Below are 27,752 nucleotides of genomic sequence, written 5' to 3'. Positions count from 1 at the left end.
CTACAAGTATTTGAACTCAAGCAGGGTGAACACCAGCACAAAGAAAAAACATGACCAACCGTGTAAATGTAAGCACATGATATAAGTTGGCACAAAAATGTACGTTAATACCAAAATGTACGTCACTATCCCGGGAAAGTGTACTCAAGAAAATAGTGTTAAAAAAAATGTTAATCACATGATTCCCATCTGAGGGATTTATATGGTTATAACACTTGAGTAATGTTCTGTTAATACAAATAGTTGTACTAGTACTTGATATACCAGTGTGATGACAGTATGCCATGTGTGTCATTGAGAGATGCATTTCAATTAGCTAAAATGTACATTACCATGAATGAGGTACATTTCAGCAGCATGATATTGCGCTCAAGGACTATCTGATTTAGGTTCAGGCTATGGATATCTTTTCACGATCATTGATTATGGCTGCAGTCATGCACACCAGAGTCTGTCAGCATACTAGGTTCATTTGAAATTGGAACATAATACACAGTCGCCGTCTCGTGTATACACATAAATGAGTCAAACAGATTTTGTGGTGTTTAAATAGAATTGTATATGGTCAGATGATCACCTTAACAACGATGTCATACCATATACAGACAATATCAAATAGAATTGTATATAGTCAAATGATCACCATAACAACAATGTCATACCATATACAGACAATATCAAATAGAATTGTATATAGTCAAATGATCACCATAACAACAATGTCATACCATATACAGACAATATCAAATAGAATTGTATATAGTCAAATGATCACCATAACAACAATGTCATACCATATACAGACAATATCAAATAGAATTGTATATAGTCAGATGATCACCATAACAACAATGTCATACCATATACAGACAATACCAAATAGAATTGTATATGGTCAGATGATCACCATAACAACAATGTCATACCATATACAAACAATACCAAATAGAATTGTATATAGTCAGATGGTCACCATAACAACGATGTCATACAATATACAGACAATACCAAATAGAATTGTATATTGTCAGATGATCACCATAACAACAATGTCATACCATATACAAACAATACCAAATAGAATTGTATATAGTCAGATGGTCACCATAACAACGATGTCATACCATATACAGACAATACCAAATAGAATTGTATATGGTCAGATGATCACCATAACAACAATGTCATACCATATACAAACAATACCAAATAGAATTGTATATAGTCAGATGGTCACCATAACAACGATGTCATACCATATACAGACAATATCAAATAGAATTGTATATAGTCAGATGATCACCATAACAACAATGTCATACCATATACAGACAATACCAAATAGAATTGTATATGGTCAGATGATCACCATAACAATGATGTCATACCATATACAGACAATATCAAATAGAATTGTATATAGTCAGATGATCACCATAACAACGATGTCATACAATATACAGACAATACCAAATAGAATTGTATATGGTCAGATGATCACCATAACAACGATGTCATACCATATACAGACAATACCAAATAGAATTGTATATAGTCAGATGGTCACCATAACAACGATGTCATACCATATACAGACAATATCAAATAGAATTGTATATAGTCAGATGATCACCTTAACAATGATGTCATACCATATACAGACAATACCAAATAGAATTGTATATAGTCAGATGGTCACCATAACAACGATGTCATACCATATACAGACAATACCAAATAGAATTGTATATAGTCAGATGATCACCATAACAACGATGTCATACCATATACAGACAATACCAAATAGAATTGTATATGGTCAGATGATCACCATAACAACAATATCATACCATATACAGACAATACCAAATAGAATTGTATATAGTCAGATGGTCACCATAACAACGATGTCATACCATATACAGACAATACCAAATAGAATTGTATATAGTCAGATGATCACCATAACAATGATGTCATACCATATACAGACAATACCAAATAGAATTGTATATAGTCAGATGATCACCATAACAACGATGTCATACCATATACAGACAATATCAAATAGAATTGTATATGGTCAGATGATCACCATAACAACAATATCATACCATATACAGACAATACCAAATAGAATTGTATATAGTCAGATGATCACCATAACAATGATGTCATACCATATACAGACAATACCAAATAGAATTGTATATAGTCAGATGATTGTGACAAAATTGTCACTATTTTGGATGTTATTTGTTATTGTCTAGTTATTTGTGTTTGTAGGTTATAGTATTGTAAAGTAACTTAATTGAATAAACTCATCATATAATAAACTTAATAGTGCTAAGTCTGTTGCCTAGTAACTAGTGTACAGGTGTACATGAATCAGGTCATAGTTTGATTTGCAGTGTGCTGGTATGCGAGTGTGTATTGGAAGTTAGTGGTATGCACTTACAGGTGGGTGTATGGAAGTATACCAGAGTAGGCTGGAGTGATGAATAGAACTGCTTTTGTGATGCAAAGTAGGTCAGTGTGCTTGGTAATTCTGCAGTGTGATGTGGTTAGTTGTCCATCAGTTGTACAGGAGTGAGCATCTCCTGCAATTCTACTCGTGGTGACTCGTAATTTTACTATCAACTGGCAAGGCGTTCAGGCTTTGAGTTGGTGGGAGTCAGTGGTAACTTCGCTGTATTCGGTCAGCCAAGTATATGGAGTAGAGGTCTGCCAAATTGGTTTTGCAGCTTGGGGATATTCCTGAGACTTGGAGATTCCACCCTTTGGTGAGGGAGATGGACAAGACGCCAGCACATAGAGACTGTAAGTTGAGATTTCAGTTTAATCATTTCCTAGTATTTCATTTAACTGTGCCGGGCACGGTAGCCCGATTAAATACATCCATATTACGTTTCTTTAGTTGTGTTTAAAACGGCGAGTATTATGGAATGTACTTGTCCCTTTTCCAGATGACCTGTGAGTGGTGAGCCGTCGTGACGCATGGAGCGCAGTCTGAGTGGAAGGCTGTGAAGTGGAACTCTGGATTGTGTGGAGTGAAGCAAGTGTCAAGCAAGTGAATGTTTGAACTTACCGGGCATTAGAACAGTCTGAACTGGTTGTGACGTGTTCATGAGGTCTAACCGGTTGTATTACCAACGTGTAATGCTAGTTCTTAATTTACCGCTTGTATTTATAACATATGCTTCACGCATTATTGTAATTTTGATGAGCGTGTAGTCTAGTTTGTCTTATAATTGTATGCCGTTTTATGGATTGTGACATGTATTAATATAACTAGTAATATTTCCCTTAGCATCATCCCATTGTGTATAGAACTCACTACCAGCTTAATAAAGCGTATTAATTCTGAACCGCACACTGGCGTGATTTCTGCTTGTTATTTTATTGCATGTGCTGCCTGCTAGAAAAATCTGACATAACAATGATGTCATACCATATACAGACAATACCAAATAGAATTGTATATGGTCAGATGATCACCATAACAATATCATACCATATACAGACAATACCAAATAGAATTGTATATGGTCAGATGATCACCATAACAACAATATCATACCATATACAGGCAATACCAAATAGAATTGTAAATGGTCAGATGATCACCATAACAACAATGTCATACCATATCCAGACAATACCAAATAGAATTGTATATTGTCAGATGATCACCTTAACAACGATGTCATACCATATACAGACAATACCAAATAGAATTGTATATTGTCAGATGATCACCTTACAAACTGTGAGCTTCTAGCAGTGTCAATTTATTTGAAATTAATATTCAAACTATTAAACAATACAGGGTAAAAATACACCAAAGTAGTTTGGGGCAGGACATGTAAATTTAGGGGTATAAGAGTTTTACAAAAAAACAAAAGCATTATCAAGAAGAAATGTATGATTGGGGTTATAAAGATATTTAGTAGTAACATCTTGGATTAGCTTGATTTAGAATAATTTTGCACATTTTATGTACTTTATATGTAAAAACACAATTTGTTTGATATCAAATATTATATAATCTAAAAAACAAGATAAGAAAAGGCACAAAGCAAAATTGTTTTAACAATTATTTACAAAAATTAATAATGTACATATAAATTTAAAAATACAAATGTATAAATTGGTATTTACAAAAATCTACTGGCACATAAGTCACAACTACTCTGTAAATGATAGTAGCACATTTAATAATAACTTGAAAGGTGGCAACTGTTACTGTGCAATTTTTAAATGTACAAACAGCATGTGCACATCAACTGTACACAATATTAGCGTGACCACGACTTCTTTTTAAATTTAAGCATATACAACTAAATCTAGTGTAGGCACCATTAGATTTTTCTTTGAACCATAATTTCTTCAGTATTTAACAACATTGGACACATTTTACATGAAGATTGTATTAAAACCTGGCATGACAACAAATCATGATCTATGTTACAGACTGCCTTGGTTTGATAACCAATCAGTATCATAAAATGATTGATGCTTAAATTAAATTTACAATAAACTAGAGCTCCAAATATTAAGTTTTCAATAAATAGTGATACCACACTGAATAACAATAGCAGATGAAAACAATTGTAAAACTATTTACATGACAATAAGTGTGAATATCTTTCCAAATAATATAAAAATGGTTAATAAAACATCACACACTGATTCAAATTACAATGTAGTTATTTTTTTTACTACTACTGAAAACTATGTAAACCATTCACTCTGGATCATATTTACCTGCCCTTATCTGGAAAACAGATTGAAAGAAAAGATGACAGAGACCCCCACTCCACTCTTGTCATGAGTACCTTTAGAACTAGATACAACATCCCACTGAACTGTGATTTATTATCTTGTCACATCAACATCAAAACCATATTGAAATAAATCATACAAATAAACAGACATTTGACGCATAGCTAGTATTATACATGTTCTGTTAGAAATAAAATTATCAGACATCTGCAATCATTTTTAATTTTTAATCTTGAGATTATTACAAAATAAACATGATATAATATTGTTTTGCATCACTATTGCATTCATATTAACACTTTGATATCTTCTTATTGGTCCAACTTTTGCAATTTTTTATTTGTATTTATTTTAGACAAAATGAACATAGACAAATTATTATTTTTTAAATGTGTTTATTATTAATGTTAATTGACAAAATGCAGTGGTAGTAAATGTTTCATTCAATAGACAACCCAGGGTTAACATATTCTGTCATAATTCACTAGCACAGTAATAATTTTATCTCTAGTCCTCTCGAAGGAATCAAATGTCCAATAAATTATAATAATATACTGTTGAATTCAGTGTATAGTTTTGTAAAAAGTGCAGAGGTTTATACATATATATATATACTTTGTACCTGCACTACATTTTTCAAATTACACAGACAAATAAATTAAGTGAGCTGATTATTTGTTCAGATTAGTGAAGACCATAAGGGCATACTATGCCCTAAAAAAAAGGTTTCACTTCTCATCATTGTATGCATGAGTTAGAAATCTGCAACTTATGCATTTATTAGCTTACATCACAGTAAAATGTTCAAGTGATAGAATAAGGATATGTTGATAGCATATTTCAAAACACATTTTTCACAATTTTAGTATCAATTAAAATAGATATGTTAATTCCTTAATGAATTTATTCAATAAATGTTGTTGTTGAAGTATTGAATAATCTTAAATAAATACAGCACAGCATTTTTTTACTTTTCCTGGGATGAGAAGTAAAAACCCTTTTCTAATGAACATGTTAACCCCTGAATTAAGAGAGGGAGGAATGAACGTAAAACAAGCTGGTTTTGATGCTAACAAGACAAAACAAATAAATCAAGCCAGATAACAACACACCATACAAGCTATGATATTGTAACTAGCTCTACCGATAAGTCATATTAAGAGGAGAGGGAGGTCTTTTAGGAGAGCCATAGGAGGGATTACCTAATTGACGCATTGGGTGTTGACGTGATTGCTGGACGTAATCAGGCATCAAGGTCTCCATTGAACGATGAAGTCTGTTTCCTACAAAAGTACAATAATAATGTAAGTTAACATAAATATCAGGTAATTAGATAAAAACACATTTGTAAACAAGACAATTGTTTTGTACCATTATGTTTTTCTACTCTGAACAAAATTGGTGATGTGATGATGGACACACCCACAGATGGACTGAATCCCAATCATAAATCTGAACTATATTTGACAAAGACTACTAACTCATTAAGTCAAAATAAATATAACAATAGGTCGTATAATTATCAAAACGCAAAAAGTTGCCAATATTTCTTCTAACTTACCAGAACGACTATTACTCCTTGATAGCCCTGCAGATTTACTTGGCCTATTCCTAGGATATAAAATATAAAAATACTGAAGACAGTATAGAGGAATCAATCTATGAATGACATCACATGACATGAATAGAGAAGTCTGATTCATCTGTTATATCACATGACATTAACAGAGAAGTCTGATTTGTCTGTGACACCACATGACATTAATAGAGAAGTCTGATTCGTCTGTGACACCACATGACATTAATAGAGAAGTCTGATTCGTCTGTGACATCACATGACATTAATAGAGTGTCACATCAGATGAATAATATTTTAAAACGTTAAATTCAAATATTTCAAATTTATGTATATTTTCTAATACATATTGCATTCATTGTAGTTTGCTCTGTTTGTGTTGAGCATGTAGTAGGTCTTTCCAAATAAAAATAGATTAGTTTGATTCGTCTGTGACATCACATGACAAGAATGGAGCAGTCTAATTCATCTACATTTGTATTAAATTATATGTGACAAACCTAAATCTATTTGCTTGCAATGACCTCATTCTTGGCTCCATTCCTTCAAGATAACCTGGTACATGGCCAGATTTTGGCCGTTGCCCAGCAGCCATATAATGCAAATTTCTACCACCGCCCAACCAATCATTGGCACTCTTAATGTACAGCATAGTTCCTGTTTTCGGATTGGGACGTGGTTTATAAATACTTCTAGATGTTGATGATAAAGGTGAACTTGGCCTCTGAGGAGGTGGCGAGATTCTTCCTAAAACAAAGAATAAATAAATGTCAAGTTAAAACAGACAGAGAGATATAATTTATGCTATATTGATTCTATGTTGGATTGTGGGAACTTAGTGATTCAATGATTGTGAATCTTAGGATGACATCACTATGGGTGTTTGACTCATAATTAGATGACATCACTGTGATGTACAACTCATGATTTAATGATGTCATTGTGATGTAAGACTCATAATGACATCACTGTGTAATTGATAACAATACACTACCTTGAAGACTGACTCTTGGAGTAGGACTTGGTGTAACTGACACTACAACTCCTGTTTTCCTCCATGCTTCAGTTCTTTCTCTTTGATATTCAGTGATAGTTGAACTATCAGGACGGGTGATATCAAAGTCCATCAGCGGTTGTGTTTGCTGGGATACTATGACTTTGAGTGATCTCTGAGTACACACAGATCTACAATCAATGGACAGTGTGTTAAATAAATAAATACAGTCATTGCCAGAAATGTTTGCGTCATTAAAAACATAGCATAACTATTATAACCATGTCCATTGAAAATGTATGGATGAATAACTAACTAACTAACTAACTAACTAACTAACTAACTAACTAACTAACTAACTAACTAACTAACTAACTAACTAACTAACTAACTAACTAACTAACTAACTAACTAACTAACTAACTAACTAACTAACTAACTAACTAACAATGCAATATATTTCGATTGAATGGGATATTAAAGTGAGTATACAAAAGTTCTTAAACAATGTAATAATATACAATGTATTATCTAAGAATTTGGCTATTATAGTAAGAAGATACAGGCTAAAAAAATCATCAAAATTACATAAAAAAATACTACATGTACTATATTAACTTCAATGTCCTTCGTAGAATACTATAATATGAATTGTATAAAAGTCCCTAAACAATAATAGTACAGTAATTTTGCGGTATTGCATCCTACCATATTAGGAAACATGAATTCCTAATATAGAACAATTACGCATGTAAGTGTCCTCTAATAATAAAAAACAAAACATGGAAACCCCCATGGAAACATATAATAATAAGTTTATTACAAGGATACCGCAAAATATGCACTCAGACAGTATATGGTCGCATTGACCTCCGCTGTGCAACAGTCTATACTCCTGCACTGTCTTTGTGCATACTTTGCAGTATCCCCGTAATAATCTCATTAATTTCAATTTCCCCCATAGAATAACATGATTAGTGAAAAATTTAATAGAAAATAATAGTACAGCAATATACATTTTTGTATCAATAAAACTATTTCTAAGGATGCAATAAATCTATTATGAAAAGTAGTATTATAATAGTAGTATTGACCCTGTATAAAATATTCTAGTTACTGAATTAAACACAGAGTCAACATCAATTGACTTAAATTGTTTTTACTTTCCAGGTATCGCAGCTAAATGATTGGTATTTGTGAAATTATTTTAGAAAGTAGATATACATGTACAATTATGGTATTAAAGTAATTACCTGGATGAACTAGATCTTTGCATGGCACTCTTGGCTCTTGATGGGTTTGCAGTAGACCTGGGACTAAAGAACAAATCAAAAATGTAAATGCTCATGAAAATTTTTAATCACATTGTTTATTGATCCAAGTATCTATTTGGCTTTTCTGTGAGCATTTGTTTTGAATCTGGAAAAACTCAGCTAAAAAGGTGGAATGGCTGTTGATGTCTTAACAGCCTTTGATCTCTGCTACAACTATGAGTTACAAAATCAAGCTGGTAAGATACTTAAAATGAATAATTTTATCTTACTAGTGAACTCTAATGAATTAAAAGAAACTGTTTTAGTTGGATTATTGATTGCCAATCTCTACCATACCATTATTTGCATAATTAGTTAATAATATTCAATGTTAGATACATGTGGGCCGAGTTCCAACCATGTGCTAGAGAGCTGCAAGCACCACTATCCATGCTTGCTTCACAGGGAAATATAAGAAATGTGTCAAATAGCATAGTTTATGACATAAAAGTTGTCTGTCTTAACCAAATCACTCACATAGCTTGAGAAGAATGAGTAATGAGTGATTACAAATGCATGTACACTGCAATGATCCAGGTTAGATGAGTGGATAATTATAGCCATTTTGATCAGTCAATGCACGTCAAAAACATGGCATGAGAACACATTTGCATTCAGCTATTTTGAATTTGATCTGAAAAAAACCATTATGTTCCTGTAACAGTATTGATCTGAAACATTGGCCTGGGCGATGTTTTGGACTTGAATAAAGTGTCCAGATAATCCCAATAAGCCAAACTCAACATTGTCAGGAAGGAATGATTTCCATACAGTAACTTAATGTTAGTGTGTTTGCATTTCTCTGACATGAAACCAGAGTTGTGGCAACTGCCCACATTTGATTATTAAGTCAATAATATTTAACCTAATTACTCAAATACAGTTGTAGCAAATAATAGACAACATAGATAAGAATTATATTAAATTTTACAGTAATTGATGTGTACGTAACTGTTAATGTGAGAAACATATAGTGAATTGACATACCTGCCGCTTCCATCATGTAATACATCTGCATTTTTGTCATCTGTAAATACGCCAAGTTCATGTTCTTCATTAGATTCTAAACTGTGTCTTCTGTCATTAGTGCTTTGTGTGTAGTTGACCTCTGCTACTTCATCCAGGGTTATCTCATCAATTTCCCTTTCTGTCATTGTACTATAGAAGTGATAAATTACATCAGAAATTATAAAAACCCTACCATTATAGACTGGTGTAATTATCCACGAACAGATCATTGACACACAGACTAACAATTAAAAACTTCACAACCAATGATGTAATCATATGAGAAACATAAATCAATCACGAGCCAATCAAGATGTCACTATGTCCCTGCATCCATTACTAATCAAACAAACCTCAATGGTCTTGAAGATGGTGGTCTTGATCTCCTCTCTTTGAGTGAACTTTCAGATCTAATCTCGTCATCCTCAGCTGCAATCTTAGATTTGACATCTGTACCCTGATCAGCACAAGTATCTAACGACTCCACCATCATGGTAGGCGTTTTGATAAAGTTACTCTGACTAGTCCTTTGTGATTTCATGTAATTACTAAAATCTCTATGTGGTTTTACATTTTCCATCTTTGAGTGGTCATCTTTCCGTGCACTATTTATTCGAACTGTTTCCATGGCATCCTTTAGACAATCATAAAGTGCATTATCGATATGTTCAATTGACAGTGCATCATTATCATCGTGAGTGACGTTGTTAACTATTCGATTTTGTACAAGTAGTTTCTCCACGTCATTATGGAGTGGATTTCTGTTTTCTTTGATGAGTGCAGAAGATTTTAACATATCCTCTGTTAAAGTTAGTTTCAGATCCAATTTATCTCTGAGGACAATAGACACTGGTCGAGGAGTTTCATCATTCTGTTAGCAAAAAAAATTTAGATTAGTTTGTGGAAAATGTTATTTGGGTTTATGGCAATATGACAATGACAGTGTAACAATGGCAATTTAATATAGGTTCACCACATTCTAGTTTTGACTGTAGATTTTTAATGGTACAACCTTTGGTTACCTAGAAATGCAAAGTATCATGGGTAATACCAAGATGCAATTTCAGTTTGCTCTGACGAACCTTGAAATTGTGCGTGGGATGGAGGACAGTATAAATAGCTAGTTACTATAAGTAAGTTAATATTGTCTAACATAGACACATATGGGATGAGTTTGAACTTCATATATGGAGCAAACCTTGCAGACACAGCAAGAAATGTAGGACAAGTGTATGAAAACAATATAGTTACTAAAATAGAGTAACTTTATAATGACTGTGACGGGCATAAAATCTCATCTATATCCAACATAAATGTTTTCACATTACAATGATAATTCATAGTAATCAGACATGATTAGTTGATGTTAATACTGATGTGTATATACATATTTACAATACATAACAAAGTTAAGTCATATGAAAAGACTGACCAAACGCATGTTTGTGTTACACAAGTCTATGAGAGAAACCATAGCTCTTCTGTGTCAATATTTTTTTCCTGGATATTTGTCTTGACTTGTTACTACGCATTGCATCTTGGGGAGGGGGAGGGGTCAACAATTTTGTGTTGCCTGCAATATTCTGTTCATTGCTTTCTATTTTGAATCTGTATCAAGCTGCCCCACACAAGGTCTCCGGGGCACTATGCTTCATTTGCCAAGTATATATATGACTAAAATATCATCACAAAGACTAAAGACTAAAGACTAAAGACTAAAGACTAAAGATACAAGAAGAGCTAAGTACCCACAGCTAATATAACAAAAAGTGAGCTATTTTACTTTGTAGTTTACAATATTTGTTGTCAAATGACCAGTCACCTGAAGGCATGACTACAGCAAATAAAACTACTTAGCTCCTTGAGTGTGCAGAAAACAGACGAATTGAAAAACTTTGCTGAGGACTAGAATGCAGTGATATCAAATATATGACTGCTTATTCTGAAACAAGTCATTAGGATTTTAAGTAAATATTAGAAACTCTAGAAGATTAGATAGTTGAAAACTGTACAAAATTGTGTTATTTTTGTTTTAGTTTTTAGTAGGTTTTTTTGTTTCAGGATAATAAAACCATATTTGTGTTTTTATTCAAGTTCACCTATTAAATGTGTTTGCGTTTTTTATTTTATGAATGCCGTTTTTTATTGGGTTCCCCTGTATAATTTTGTTTTCAAATCCCTCCATAGTTTCTCACGGCTGACCCCTTATAACCTTAGGTCAATAAACATGTTTATTCACTAGTTTAAAAGTAAACCAATAGTGGTAGTAATTGCTAGTGTCAATATAAACTAGCAATTATTGTTAATATATATACCCGGTATTAGTCAAGCATTAATATGTTGATTAGTCATTAATATGTAAATTACTTATTATGTATATTCATCACCATTAGTGTGTAAATTAGTCATTCTGACCATAATAAATACCTTATTAGAATCTTCATCGAGTGCAGCTAATGACTGCGCACTTCCATGATGTGTCGGTGTTGACGGTGGATTTGGCATATCATCATCCATATCCCCTACATCAAGTTTTTGTATCGTAATTCTAAAAGAAAAAAAGAAAGGTTTACCAATACAGATACATGGTGACAATATCATAAGCATAGACCAATGGTCAGTTATTCAGTTACCAATATAGGTATGTATAATGACAAATATCATAAGCATAGACCAATGGTCAGTCATTCAGTTACCAATATAGGTATGTATAGTGACACGTATCATAAGCATAGACCAATGGTCAATCACTCAGTTACCAATATAGGTATGTATAGTGACACATATCATAAGCTAGACCAATGGTCAGTCACTCAGTTACCAATATAGGTATGTATAATGACACATATCATAAGCATAGACCAATGGTCAGTCACTCAGTTACCAATATAGGTATGTATAATGACAAATATCATAAGCATAGACCAATGGTCAATCACTCAGTTACCAATATAGGTATGTATAATGACACGTATCATAAGCATAGACCAATGGTCAATCACTCAGTTACCAATATAGGTATGTATATGACAAATATCATAAGCTAGACCAATGGTCAGTCATTCAGTTACCAATATAGGTATGTATAATGACACATATCATAAGCATAGACCAATGGTCAGTCATTCAGTTACCAATATAGGTATGTATAATGACAAATATCATAAGCTAGACCAATGGTCAGTCATTCAGTTACCAATATAGGTATGTATAATGACACATATCATAAGCATAGACCAATGGTCAGTCACTCAGTTACCAATATAGGTATGTATAATGACACGTATCATAAGCATAGACCAATGGTCAGTCATTCAGTTACCAATATAGGTATGTATAATGACACATATCATAAGCATAGACCAATGGTCAGTCATTCAGTTACCAATATAGGTATGTATAATGACACGTATCATAAGCATAGACCAATGGTCAGTCATTCAGTTACCAATATAGGTATGTATAATGACAAATATCATAAGCATAGACCAATGGTCAGTCATTCAGTTACCAATATAGATATGTATAATGACACGTATCATAAGCATAGACCAATGGTCAGTCATTCAGTTACCAATATAGGTATGTATAATGACACATATCATAAGCATAGACCAATGGTCAGTCACTCAGTTACCAATATAGGTATGTATAGTGACACGTATCATAAGCATAGACCAATGGTCAGTCACTCAGTTACCAATATAGGTATGTATAATGACACATATCATAAGCAGAGACCAATGGTCAGTCACTCAGTTACCAATATAGGTATGTATAATGACACATATCATAAGCATAGACCAATGGTCAGTCACTCAGTTACCAATATAGGTATGTATAGTGACACGTATCATAAGCATAGACCAATGGTCAGTCACTCAGTTACCAATATAGGTATGTATAATGACACGTATCATAAGCATAGACCAATGGTCAGTCACTCCCAAGTTAGTATAATTAATCATTTTACTAGTTGTAGTGTTCTGTGTGGTTGCTATAGACATGTGACTGGTTGCCAGGGATACTCCCTTATTCATTTTACTAGATGTAGTGTTCTGTATGGTTACTATAGACATGTGACTGGTTGCCATGGATACTCCATTATTCATTTTACAAGGTGTAGTGTTCTGTGTGGTTGCTATAGACATGTGACTGGTTACCAGGGATACTCCCTTATTCATTTTACTAGTTGTAGTGTTCTGTATGGTTGCTATAGACATGTGACTGGTTGCCATGGATACTCCCTTATTCATTTTACTCGTTGTAGTGTTCTGTATGGTTGCTATAGACATGTGACTGGTTACCAGGGATACTCCCTTATTCATTTTACTAGTTGTAGTGTTCTGTATGGTTACTATAGACATGTGACTGGTTGCCAGGGATACTCCCTTATTCATTTTACTCGTTGTAGTGTTCTGTATGGTTGCTATAGACATGTGACTGGTTGCCAGGGATACTCCCTTATTCATTTTACTAGTTGTAGTGTTCTGTGTGGTTGCTATAGACATGTGACTGGTTGCCAGGGATACTCTCTTATTCATTTTACTAGTTGTAGTGTTCTGTATGGTTGCTATAGACATGTGACTGGTTGCCAGGGATACTCCCTTATTCATTTTACTAGTTGTAGTGTTCTGTATGGTTGCTATAGACATGTGACTGGTTGCCAGGGATACTCCCTTATTCATTTTACTCGTTGTAGTGTTCTGTATGGTTGCTATAGACATGTGACTGGTTGCCAGGGATACTCCCTTATTCATTTTACTCGTTGTAGTGTTCTGTATGGTTGCTATAGACATGTGACTGGTTGCCAGGGATACTCCCTTATTCATTTTACTCGTTGTAGTGTTCTGTATGGTTGCTATAGACATGTGACTGGTTGCCAGGGATACTCCCTTATTCATTTTACTAGTTGTAGTGTTCTGTGTGGTTGCTATAGACATGTGACTGGTTGCCAGGGATACTCTCTTATTCATTTTACTAGTTGTAGTGTTCTGTATGGTTGCTATAGACATGTGACTGGTTGCCAGGGATACTCCCTTATTCATTTTACTAGTTGTAGTGTTCTGTATGGTTGCTATAGACATGTGACTGGTTGCCAGGGATACTCCCTTATTCATTTTACTCGTTGTAGTGTTCTGTATGGTTGCTATAGACATGTGACTGGTTGTCAGGGATACTCCTTTATTCATTTTACTAGTTGTAGTGTTCTGTATGGTTGCTATAGACATGTGACTGGTTGTCAGGGATACTCCCTTATTCATTTTACTAGTTGTAGTATTCTGTATGGTTGCTATAGACATGTGACTGGTTGCCAGGGATACTCCCTTATTCATTTTACTAATTGTAGTGTTCTGTATGGTTGCTATAGACATGTGACTGGTTGCCAGGGATACTCCCTTATTCATTGTAGTGTTCTGTATGGTTGCTATAGACATGTGACTGGTTGCCAGGGATACTCCATTATTCATTTTACGAGTTGTAGTGTTCTGTATGGTTGCTATAGACATGTGACTGGTTGCCAGGGATACTCCCTTATTCATTTTACTAGTTGTAGTGTTCTGTATGGTTGCTATAGACATGTGACTGGTTGCCAGGGATACTCCCTTATTCATTTTACTAGTTGTAGTGTTCTGTATGGTTGCTATAGACATGTGACTGGTTGCCAGGGATACTCCCTTATTCATTTTACTCGTTGTAGTGTTCTGTATGGTTGCTATAGACATGTGACTGGTTGCCAGGGATACTCCCTTATTCATTTTACTCGTTGTAGTGTTCTGTGTGGTTGCTATAGACATGTGACTGGTTGCCAGGGATACTCCCTTATTCATTTTACTAGTTGTAGTGTTCTGTGTGGTTGCTATAGACATGTGACTGGTTGCCAGGGATACTCCCTTATTCATTTTACTCGTTGTAGTGTTCTGTGTGGTTGCTATAGACATGTGACTGGTTGCCAGGGATACTCCCTTATTCATTTTACGAGTTGTAGTGTTCTGTATGGTTGCTATAGACATGTGACTGGTTGCCAGGGATACTCCCTTATTCATTTTACTAGTTGTAGTGTTCTGTATGGTTGCTATAGACATGTGACTGGTTGCCAGGGATACTCCCTTATTCATTTTACTAGTTGTAGTGTTCTGTGTGGTTGCTATAGACATGTGACTGGTTGCCAGGGATACTCTCTTATTCATTTTACTAGTTGTAGTGTTCTGTATGGTTACTATAGACATGTGACTGGTTGCCAGGGATACTCTCTTATTCATTTTACTAGTTGTAGTGTTCTGTGTGGTTGCTATAGACATGTGACTGGTTGCCAGGGATACTCCCTTATTCATTTTACTAGTTGTAGTGTTCTGTGTGGTTGCTATAGACATGTGACTGGTTGCCAGGGATACTCCCTTATTCATTTTACTAGTTGTAGTGTTCTGTATGGTTGCTATAGACATGTGACTGGTTGCCAGGGATACTCCCTTATTCATTTTACTAGTTGTAGTGTTCTGTATGGTTGCTATAGACATGTGACTGGTTGCCAGGGATACTCCCTTATTCATTTTACTAGTTGTAGTGTTCTGTGTGGTTGCTATAGACATGTGACTGGTTGCCAGGGATACTCCCTTATTCATTTTACTAGTTGTAGTGTTCTGTATGGTTGCTATAGACATGTGACTGGTTGCCAGGGATACTCCCTTATTCATTTTACTAGTTGTAGTGTTCTGTATGGTTGCTATAGACATGTGACTGGTTGCCAGGGATACTCCCTTATTCATTTTACTCGTTGTAGTGTTCTGTGTGGTTGCTATAGACATGTGGCTGGTTGTCAGGGATACTCCCTTATTCATTTTACTAGTTGTAGTATTCTGTATGGTTGCTATAGACATGTGACTGGTTGCCAGGGATACTCCCTTATTCATATTACTTGTTGTAGTGTTCTGTATGGTTACTATAGACATGTGATTGGTTGCCAGGGATACTCCATTATTCATTTTTATACTAGTTGTAGTGTTCTGTATGGTTGCTATAGACATGTGACTGGTTGCCAGGGATACTCCCTTATTCATTTTACTAGTTGTAGTGTTCTGTATGGTTACTATAGACATGTGACTGGTTGCCAGGGATACTCCCTTATTCATTTTACGAGTTGTAGTGTTCTGTATGGTTGCTATAGACATGTGACTGGTTGCCAGGGATACTCCCTTATTCATTTTACTAGTTGTAGTGTTCTGTGTGGTTGCTATAGACATGTGACTGGTTGCCAGGGATACTCTCTTATTCATTTTACTAGTTGTAGTGTTCTGTATGGTTGCTATAGACATGTGACTGGTTGTCAGGGATACTCCTTTATTCATTTTACTAGTTGTAGTGTTCTGTATGGTTGCTATAGACATGTGACTGGTTGTCAGGGATACTCCCTTATTCATTTTACTAGTTGTAGTATTCTGTATGGTTGCTATAGACATGTGACTGGTTGCCAGGGATACTCCCTTATTCATTTTACTAATTGTAGTGTTCTGTATGGTTGCTATAGACATGTGACTGGTTGCCAGGGATACTCCCTTATTCATTGTAGTGTTCTGTATGGTTGCTATAGACATGTGACTGGTTGCCAGGGATACTCCATTATTCATTTTACTAGTTGTAGTGTTCTGTGTGGTTGCTATAGACATGTGACTGGTTGCCAGGGATACTCCCTTATTCATTTTACTAGTTGTAGTGTTCTGTATGGTTGCTATAGACATGTGACTGGTTGCCAGGGATACTCCCTTATTCATTTTACTAGTTGTAGTGTTCTGTATGGTTGCTATAGACATGTGACTGGTTGCCAGGGATACTCCCTTATTCATTTTACTCGTTGTAGTGTTCTGTGTGGTTGCTATAGACATGTGACTGGTTGCCAGGGATACTCCCTTATTCATTTTACTAGTTGTAGTGTTCTGTATGGTTGCTATAGACATGTGACTGGTTGCCAGGGATACTCCCTTATTCATTTTACTAGTTGTAGTGTTCTGTGTGGTTGCTATAGACATGTGACTGGTTGCCAGGGATACTCTCTTATTCATTTTACTAGTTGTAGTGTTCTGTGTGGTTGCTATAGACATGTGACTGGTTGCCAGGGATACTCCCTTATTCATTTTACTAGTTGTAGTGTTCTGTATGGTTGCTATAGACATGTGACTGGTTGCCAGGGATACTCCCTTATTCATTTTACTCGTTGTAGTGTTCTGTGTGGTTGCTATAGACATATGGCTGGTTGTCAGGGATACTCCCTTATTCATTTTACTAGTTGTAGTATTCTGTATGGTTGCTATAGACATGTGACTGGTTGCCAGGGATACTCCCTTATTCATATTACTTGTTGTAGTGTTCTGTATGGTTACTATAGACATGTGATTGGTTGCCAGGGATACTCCATTATTCATTTTTATACTAGTTGTAGTGTTCTGTATGGTTGCTATAGACATGTGACTGGTTGCCAGAGATACTCCCTTATTCATTTTACTAGTTGTAGTGTTCTGTATGGTTACTATAGACATGTGACTGGTTGCCAGGGATACTCCCTTATTCATTTTACGAGTTGTAGTGTTCTGTATGGTTGCTATAGACATGTGACTGGTTGCCAGGGATACTCCCTTATTCATTTTACTAGTTGTAGTGTTCTGTGTGGTTGCTATAAACATGTGACTGGTTGCCAGGGATACTCCCTTATTCATTTTACTAGTTGTAGTGTTCTGTGTGGTTGCTATAGACATGTGACTGGTTGCCAGGGATACTCCCTTATTCATTTTACTAGTTGTAGTGTTCTGTGTGGTTGCTATAAACATGTGACTGTGTTGCATACGACTTATTTACCACTTTCGTGTCACTGAGAATGTTCTAGAACCGTACTGTGTCTGGGTGGAATATTCTAGATTTTTTTTAGAAACTGGTTGAATAGGTAATGGAACACTGTAGAAGGCAATAGAAGGTAATGGAACATTCTAGAAATTTGTAGTAAGTTCCAGACTCATTATGTATGCTGATGTAATGGTCTATTTATAGACAGTGGGGGTATACCGGTACATGTATATAGGGGAGTTGTTCAGCACTGAGTTCAGATCGGAGATCTCGCTGAATTGTATTGGAGTTTAAGTATCTAGTCATTGGAGTAGTGGAGTTTTACCGCGTTATTGTACTTGATGTTTGCAGAGTATAATAATACCAGTACCAGTTGAAACCTCATATGTTGGCTCCGTGTTCGTATTTTATCATCGCCATCAGGGAAGTCTTTGTGTTACTGTTGCCATTTTGGTATTTGAACCATCACACCTGTACTATACCAATTACGGTAATATTACGTTGCGTATGACAGACTGGTTGCCAGGGATACTCCCTTATTCATTTTACTAGTTGTAGTGTTCTGTGTGGTTGCTATAGACATGTGACTGGTTGCCAGGGATACTCCATTATTCATTTTACTAGTTGTAGTGTTCTGTGTGCTTGCTATAGACATGTGACTGGTTGCCAAGGATACTCCCACAAGAAAGTAGTTGTGTAGCGGATTGGTGGTCCAAGTAAAAGCAAATCTAATGAAAGTCCACTTAAAGTGGGTTTCATAAGTTAAACATTTTTTGAGAAGTTGTTTACAGTTGGATGATGACCAATGGACAATGGCTTAGAAGCCTGTTAGATCAATGAGCTAATAAAAGTTAATTTCTTTAGATTTTTTTTTACAAAAGTGTATGGATTTGTGGAGATTTGCCTTGATTTAAAATTACTGTAGCTAACAGTCAAAAATTCTCCAATATATCCCACAAATCATAGAATAAATAAAAATGCAAAATAAAAGTTTATGAATGCTATCAGAGTGCAACTTCAACAAAAAATAAGATTTGATTATGATTGAATAATATTTCTTATTCAATTTGGCAGTGATCAGAATGTAACTGACTACATACCTATCACCAATAGTACCTTTGGGCCTCCAGTAACCACTACGATTCCACTCTAGTTGTTTCATGTCCATGTAATTGTAATGAGCTTCAATATTCTTTGGGAGAACACCCACAGCACCATTGGGAGCTGCAAATAATGAATGTTACATGAGAGAAACACTCATGTCACAAGAACACCCACAACACCATTAGGAGCACTTTATAATGCTGTGTTACAAACAATGACTCTATAACCATGCTGTAAGAACTCTGAATCATTTTAATTTGGTTGAGGGAGATTTTCTTGAATATCGTAAGGTAGAAAAAAACACAGAATTTTGTAGCAGTGAACATTTAAATTTTTTTTAATTTATCAAAAAAATAAGATGGTTTGCAGGAGTACCTTGTCAATCTTAATGAAAACCATTAAGTTAACAAGAATGCATATAGAAAAGGCCATACAGGGCACAGTCCCCATTAATTATGAAATTTAGGATACATGTGTATATATATGTTTTTTATAGTAATATAGTTGGAACATGTCAGAGATATGGATCCAGAAGCTAATTCTTGATTATGATGATTTTTACCATGAAAATGACATTCAGTCATTTTGTATCTGATCGTCAAACGTGTACTTGTCCAAATTGAGAAATATTGTTCTGGAACAGCATTATAATTAAAACAAAATGGCAAATGCTTGATTCTAATGATATTTTAGCACAAAAATGGCCGCCATTTTGCCATCTTGAATCAGATCGTGAAACAAATTGATGTGCATGTGTATAATATTATGTATGATGTAGGTGTGAAGTTTGAATGTAATCGGACGAAGCATGCTCAAGATGTAGGTCCAGACACACGGATTGATGCACAAAGGTCAATCATAAGTTCCTATTTCCAGACCACGTCCGAACAAGGACTAGAATATACTTGTTTACATTTTCGGCACATGCACATATGCAGTGAGTGGTTCCTAAAGAGCATGTACATGTATGTGTATTAATTAACAAATTTTTTGGGCATGTCATTATCATAAGATAATGCTGATGTGTGCTTGACATTTGTATTATTGTTAGAAATAATTTAAACAAATAATACGACAGTGTGCCCTCATATACATACAAACATTTTCTCATGAGACATACCTGGTACAGCATCCATTTGAATAAGTGCAATATCAAGTTCTGGTAATGCTATGATATATCCTACATTCTGTGGGCCAGCCAGCACTTTGTCACCTAACATTGGAGTCTTAATTGTATCAAACTCTTTCCATTTTCTTGCAGTCAGGGGACGTACACGTCTATGGTCAGGTGTACTTCGCCCCTTTGCAATGTAATCACTGGTGGACAGTGGAGAGTATATGGGGGAAGAGTGTGGTCTCTTTGGTAATCCATTCTATGTGACAAATTAAAATAATGAGTACTGAAACAAACTGCAACTTTTCTAAACACAAAAAGGACAAGGAGAAAACTATTTAGTTTACAAAACTCGTACAAGCCTGTGGATAAGGTACAAGTAAATGATGTTCAGTTAAGAATGGTGTCAAGGTAAGACATGGGACAGTTTAGACAGTTTTCAGGTTGTGGCATGGTTCAAGTGAGACAGGTTTTACCATCACTTATATGGTCAATACTCTGTAATTTTTAATTCTTTCATAATTTACTGGTTATTCCTAATAAGCATGTTCTAGACAAATAAGAAATAGCCTGACTTGTTCACATGAAAACAAGAATCTTTAGTATTTTCTTCATAGCACAGGCAGCAGCCATTTCTCAAACACTATAAGTTGGTTACTAATCATGTCTTTGAGATACAATGGATTTTTCAAAAAGGTTCAAAGGTTAAATCACCATCACTCTGTTTAAAGCTTATACAACAAACATTGAGGAGTATTGGTTACTTACAGAAAGTACAAATTTTGATTGGCTTCTTGGTGAGATCTGTTTGTTTATTACATTCTTGGCATTTCTTTGTATGCATTGTAATATAAACTTTGCTAAGTCTTCATATAATCTTCGGACATCATTCTGAGAGAATAAATACAACAATCACAATTATTGATGACTTTATAGTGACTGCGCTCATGTACATTACTTAAGACACATGTAATGCGGTTAACACAGTTTTAAATAAATTATTTCTATTGAGGAAGAAACCTACTCAGTAATTAAAATACCAAGAATTGTATAGTCATGTCTCAATAAACTCATCTCCAACCAATAATTGAGGTTGATGTCACTAGTATACTTTTTAAAAAAATACCGGTTATATTAGTGAATAGAAGCCATTTTGTCAGTATTATTTTACCAAATGTTTCCTTTTGTGGGGATATTTGAGAAATAAACTAACACCACAGTTGGGTATACTCTGTGATATGTGCTTGTATTGTGAAATATCAACTGGTCTATACATCAAGTGCTTGTTCAATATTTTGTAATCCATTGTCTCAGAAATGAAACGATATGAACATCTCATGTTGATGTGATGTCACAAAATTGACACACAAATCTTACCTTATTTGATCTGGCTTTATCCACAATGTTCCCAATTTTATGAATAATACTATTATCACTGGTTGCAGCAATTAGTAAATTGATAATACCGTTATCTTTCTCAATGAAATCAAAGAAAGCTGGAACAATACATAGAAGCTGAACCACTTCGGCTGCCAATAAACACTTGTACTCTTTGTATCTGAAAAGAATAATAATTATTATAAATCGGGTCAAAAATTACTAAGATAAGGGCATGCAACATAATGATTCAATTCAATGACTCACTTACAAATGTCAATCAAACATAGATGACCATGTCAACCAAACATAGATGACCATGTCAATCAAACATAGATGACCATGTCAATCAAACATAGATGACCATGTCATTCAAACATAGATGACCATGTCAAACATAGATGACCATCTCAATCAAACATAGACGACCATGTCAATCAAACATAGATGACCATGTCATTCAAACATAGATGACCATGTCATTCAAACATAGATGACCATGTCATTCAAACATAGATGACCATCTCAATCAAACATACATGACCATGTCAATCAAACATAGACGACCATGTCAATCAAACATAGATGACCATGTAAATCAAAATTAGATGACCATCTCAATCAAACATAGATGACCATCTCAATCAAACATAGATGACCATCTCAATCAAACATAGATGACCATCTCAATCAAACATAGATGACCATCTCAATCAAACATAGATGACCATGTCAATCAAACATAGATGACCATGTCAATCAAACATAGATGACCATCTCAATCAAACATAGATGACCATCTCAATCAAACATAGATGACCATGTCAATCAAACATAGATGACCATGTCAATCAAACATAGATGGCCATGTCAATCAAACATAGATGGCCATGTCATTCAAACATAGATGGCCATGTCATTCAAACATAGATGGCCATGTCAATCAAACATAGATGACCATGTCAATCAAACATAGATGACCATGTCAATCAAACATAGATGACCATGTCAATCAAACATAGATGACCATGTCAATCAAACATAGATGACCGTCTCAATCAAACATAGATGACCATGTCAATCAAACATAGATGACCGTCTCAATCAAACATAGATGACCATGTCAATCAACAGACTACTGTTATCATCTCAGTTCTTCACATTATAAATATCTTATAAATCCTTAATCACATTGAATGAAACACCACATTGAGGTTAGGTTCATTCATATAATGTTGTGTACTTATGGATATCATGAAATTCTTTTAGAGTAACTCTAAGATTTTCACTAGATTTTGATTCACTGTGCATGGAAATGAAAATAAACTGTGCAACTCTGAATGATTTCAATTACGTAACACTAAATAGTCAGATGAGAAACCACAAATTTGAACTACTTATATGAACTATTTATTCTTGACTAGACTCTGGAATAATATTAAGTTGACACATCATGGGTTTTTAGATTTAGTACAATCTGACACTGACTTTTGTATACCAAGATTTAATTCTTATAAAGTGGTTGAGTTGTCTCAAGTCACCTTCACAGCAACAGTATATGACTATGAGCACTTTGCAAAACAAATTCTAATAATGTGCAAATTTCTTATTGTTGTTGACATAACAACTATCATACAGGTTGTATTCCATCAAGTATACTATGATGTACTCAAGAGTTGTAATAATGATTAGATGTTGTCTATTATGAAATAGTCCATCATATTATTAGATGTCTGGTTGTCTATTATGAAATAGTCCATCATATTATTAGATGTCTGGTTGTCTATTATGAAATAGTCCATCATATTATTAGATGTCTGGTAGTCTATTATGAAATAGTCCATCATATTATTAGATGTCTGCTTGTCTATTATGAAATAGTCCATCATATTATTAGATGTCTGCTTGTCTATTATGAAATAGTCCATCATATTATTAGATGTCTGCTTGTCTATTATGAAATAGTCCATCATATTATTAGATGTCTGCTTGTCTATTATGAAATAGTCCATCACATCATATTATTGGATGTCTGGTTGTCTATTATGAAATAGTCCATCATATTATTAGATGTCTGGTTGTCTATTATGAAATAGTCCATCATATTATTAGATGTCTGGTTGTCTATTATGAAATAGTCCATCATATTATTGGATGTCTGGTTGTCTATTATGAAATAGTCCATCATATTATTAGATGTCTGGTTGTCTATTATGAAATAGTCTATCATATTATTAGATGTCTGGTTGTCTATTATGAAATAGTCCATCATATTATTAGATGTCTGGTTGTCTATTATGAAATAGTCCATCATATTATTGGATGTCTGGTTGTCTATTATGAAATAGTCCATCATATTATTAGATGTCTGGTTGTCTATTATGAAATATAAGAACAAACTGGCTATTTAGATTCCCAATCCAGTGCAAGATGAATAATTTATCAGGAATATGTGGAATTAACAAATGAGGTTGTAATTATAAATATTGACCACATATTACGTGCATTATTTAACATCATGCTTTCTATTGGCTGCTAGATTGTCTTACCTCTCAATTCCAATCAAAAATGTGTTTTCATAATATTTAATGTCCCGTAGAATTTCACTTGTAAGTATATAATGATAAATACATATATTAAAGGCACTATATTGAAAACATGCTACAATGCTAAATGAAAACACTCAACAACATGCAAATCTCTCACTACACAGACACTACATAATTATTTCATAACAAATCATCATCAGCCAACACTCCTATGATAAAGTGACCAACACTGCTACATTTCAGCCACCACTCCTATGATAAAGTGACCAACACTGCTACATTTCAGCCACCACTCCTATGACAAAGTGACCAACACTGCTACATTTCAGCTACCACTCCTATGGCAAAGTGACCAACACTGCTACATTTCAGCCACCACTCCTATGACAAAGTGACCAACACTGCTACATTTCAGCCACCACTGCTATGTCAAAGTGACCAACACTGCTACATTTCAGCCACCACTGCTATGTCAAAGTGACCAACACTGCTACATTTCAGCCACCACTGATATGTCAACGTGACCAACACTGCTACATTTCAGCCACCACTGCTATGTCAAAGTGACCAACACTGCTACATTTCAGCCACCACTGATATGTCAAAGTGACCAACACTGTTACATTTCAGCCACCACTGCTATGTCAAAGTGACCAACACTGCTACATTTCAGCCACCATTGCTATGTCAAAGTGACCAACACTGCTAAATTTCAGCCACAACTGATATGTCAAAGTGACTAACACTGCTACATTTTAGCCACCACTGATATGTCAAAGTGACCAACACTGCTACATTTCAGCTACCACTGCTATGTCAAAGTGACCAACACTGCTACATTTCAGCCACCATTGCTATGTCAAAGTGACCAACACTGCTACATTTCAGCCACCACTGCTATGTCAAAGTGACCAACACTGCTACATTTCAGCCACCACTGATATATCAAAGTGACTAACACTACTACATTTCAGCCACCATTGCTATGTCAAAGTGACCAACACTGCTACATTTCAGCCACCATTGCTATGTCAAAGTGACCAACACTGCTACATTTCAGCCACCATTGCTATGTCAAAGTGACCAACACTGCTACATTTCAGCCACCATTGCTATGTCAAAGTGACCAACACTGCTACATTTCAGCCACCATTGCTATATCAAAGTGACCAACACTGCTACATTTCAGCCACCATTGCTATGTCAAAGTGACCAACACTGCTACATTTCAGCCACCATTGCTATGTCAAAGTGACCAACACTGCTACATTTCAGCCACCATTGCTATGTCAAAGTGACCAATACTGCTACATTTCAGCTACCACTGCTATGTCAAAGTGACCAACACTGCTACATTTCAGCCACCATTGCTATGTCAAAGTGACCAACACTGCTACATTTCAGCCACCACTGCTATGTCAAAGTGACCAACACTGCTACATTTCAGCCACCACTGATATGTCAAAGTGACTAACACTACTACATTTCAGCCACCATTGCTATGTCAAAGTGACCAACACTGCTACATTTTAGCCACCATTGCTATGTCAAAGTGACCAACACTGCTACATTTCAGCCACCATTGCTATATCAAAGTGACCAACACTGCTACATTTCAGCCACCATTGCTATGTCAAAGTGACCAACACTGCTACATTTCAGCCACCATTGCTATGTCAAAGTGACCAACACTGCTACATTTCAGCCACCATTGCTATGTCAAAGTGATCAACACTGCTACATTTCAGCCACCACTGATATGTCAAAGTGACCAACACTGCTACATTTCAGCCACCACTGATATGTCAAAGTGACTAACACTACTACATTTCAGCCACCACTGCTATGTCAAAACAACCAACTTTGTTTGTGGCCTTTCACTTACATCATTTTTTTACACCATTGCTCAGATAGTGTTAAATGTGGAATTCAAGTTCAATATTTCCCATCAACATTACAAGTAGAAAATATAGTGCAATGTAACATATAAAAAAAGGCCATGCAAGACAAACCAGTATGCATATCAAACCATGCATCATGCAAGAATCAACTCAAAGTGTTTTTACCAATAGATGCTGTGTATTTTCATCATTTTTAATCTACCGATCTACTGTCAAATAATAATATGCTGGAAATGAATTCATGAAGACATGCACTGTATAGATTGTACACCCTAATATTATCTCCTGCAATACTGTCTTGGGCTTAATTATTCACTATTTTTTACTTTTGCATTATTTTGCTGATAGTTAAGAATAAATGTACTAAACTAAAACCTAGTGAATATGCAAAGTTAACAATAGAATATACTGTTACCATCACAAAGTGGATTTTAAACTTAGTGAATATCTCAGTGATTATTTCCCCTTACAGTATTACCTGCATTAAAAGAAAGACAAATAAAATGTCTTATCATTCAAGGCCTGTTTTACATCAAATATGGGGTAGATTTAAACATGCATCTTCTATCACAATTAAAATATCACTCTACAAGTCTCATCCAACAGAGGCAGAACTTTGCACACATGCAATAGACCACTTTCTCAAAACTAGGAAAACTGGGCTGCAGAAAGACGCCTGCTTTTGACATAGAGACAAGTACAAACATGTCAGTCTCCTAATATTCGGTAAAAATTGAGTTTTATGACATCAATTGGTACATCAACAAGTACAATATCACATGTACATGTTTTCTTACACCCCATATCCGTTATGTCCACACATGCAAAATGCTGTATCTTAGACTTCTGGGAAAATGGTCTTAAATGGAACTGACAACAGTGCCTTCGATAAACTAATCAAGTAGCTGCCACTATAGATGGCAATATAATAATCTGCTCAGATATACTTACATTGGATTGACAGAGGTTTTCTTCAGATGTTGCAGTTCTCGCTGTTGTCTTTTATTCAATTCAGATACAGTGTAATACAAACACAGATACAATCTGTCATACAAACCACCATCCTATGTAAAATAGAAATCTTTTCAGTGACATCAATTTTCTCATTAAAAAACAAGAAAGCAATCAGATCCCCTGACATCTTTATTAAAAGCACTGGTTAAATGTCTATATCTGAAATAGTGCTTGAGATATGATGG

At 34.9% G+C, this 27,752-nt stretch overlaps 1 protein-coding gene across 1 annotated transcript in view; it reads right to left on the bottom strand.

Moving 5' to 3' along the window:
* Positions 1–3,775: 3,775 nt before the first annotated feature.
* LOC102803312 (uncharacterized) overlaps positions 3,776–27,752 on the bottom strand; it is a 46,246-nt gene continuing 22,269 nt past the window's right edge. The window contains exons 11-23 of the mRNA XM_085503502.1: positions 27,505–27,617; positions 22,104–22,284; positions 21,495–21,617; positions 20,733–20,985; positions 19,609–19,732; positions 12,104–12,224; positions 10,030–10,547; positions 9,656–9,826; positions 8,609–8,671; positions 7,356–7,546; positions 6,862–7,108; positions 6,347–6,396; positions 3,776–6,068 (exon numbers count right to left, since the gene is read on the bottom strand). Of these exons, the coding sequence (XP_085359628.1) occupies positions 5,926–6,068; positions 6,347–6,396; positions 6,862–7,108; positions 7,356–7,546; positions 8,609–8,671; positions 9,656–9,826; positions 10,030–10,547; positions 12,104–12,224; positions 19,609–19,732; positions 20,733–20,985; positions 21,495–21,617; positions 22,104–22,284; positions 27,505–27,617 (2,298 nt within the window). The 3' untranslated portion in view covers positions 3,776–5,925. The remainder of the gene's footprint in view (positions 6,069–6,346; positions 6,397–6,861; positions 7,109–7,355; positions 7,547–8,608; positions 8,672–9,655; positions 9,827–10,029; positions 10,548–12,103; positions 12,225–19,608; positions 19,733–20,732; positions 20,986–21,494; positions 21,618–22,103; positions 22,285–27,504; positions 27,618–27,752) is intronic.

Source organism: Saccoglossus kowalevskii, chromosome 9 (assembly GCF_978046115.1).
Source record: "Saccoglossus kowalevskii chromosome 9, keSacKowa6.1, whole genome shotgun sequence".
Lineage (NCBI taxonomy): Eukaryota > Metazoa > Hemichordata > Enteropneusta > Harrimaniidae > Saccoglossus > Saccoglossus kowalevskii.
This window is presented reverse-complemented; position numbering and strand designations above follow the sequence as displayed.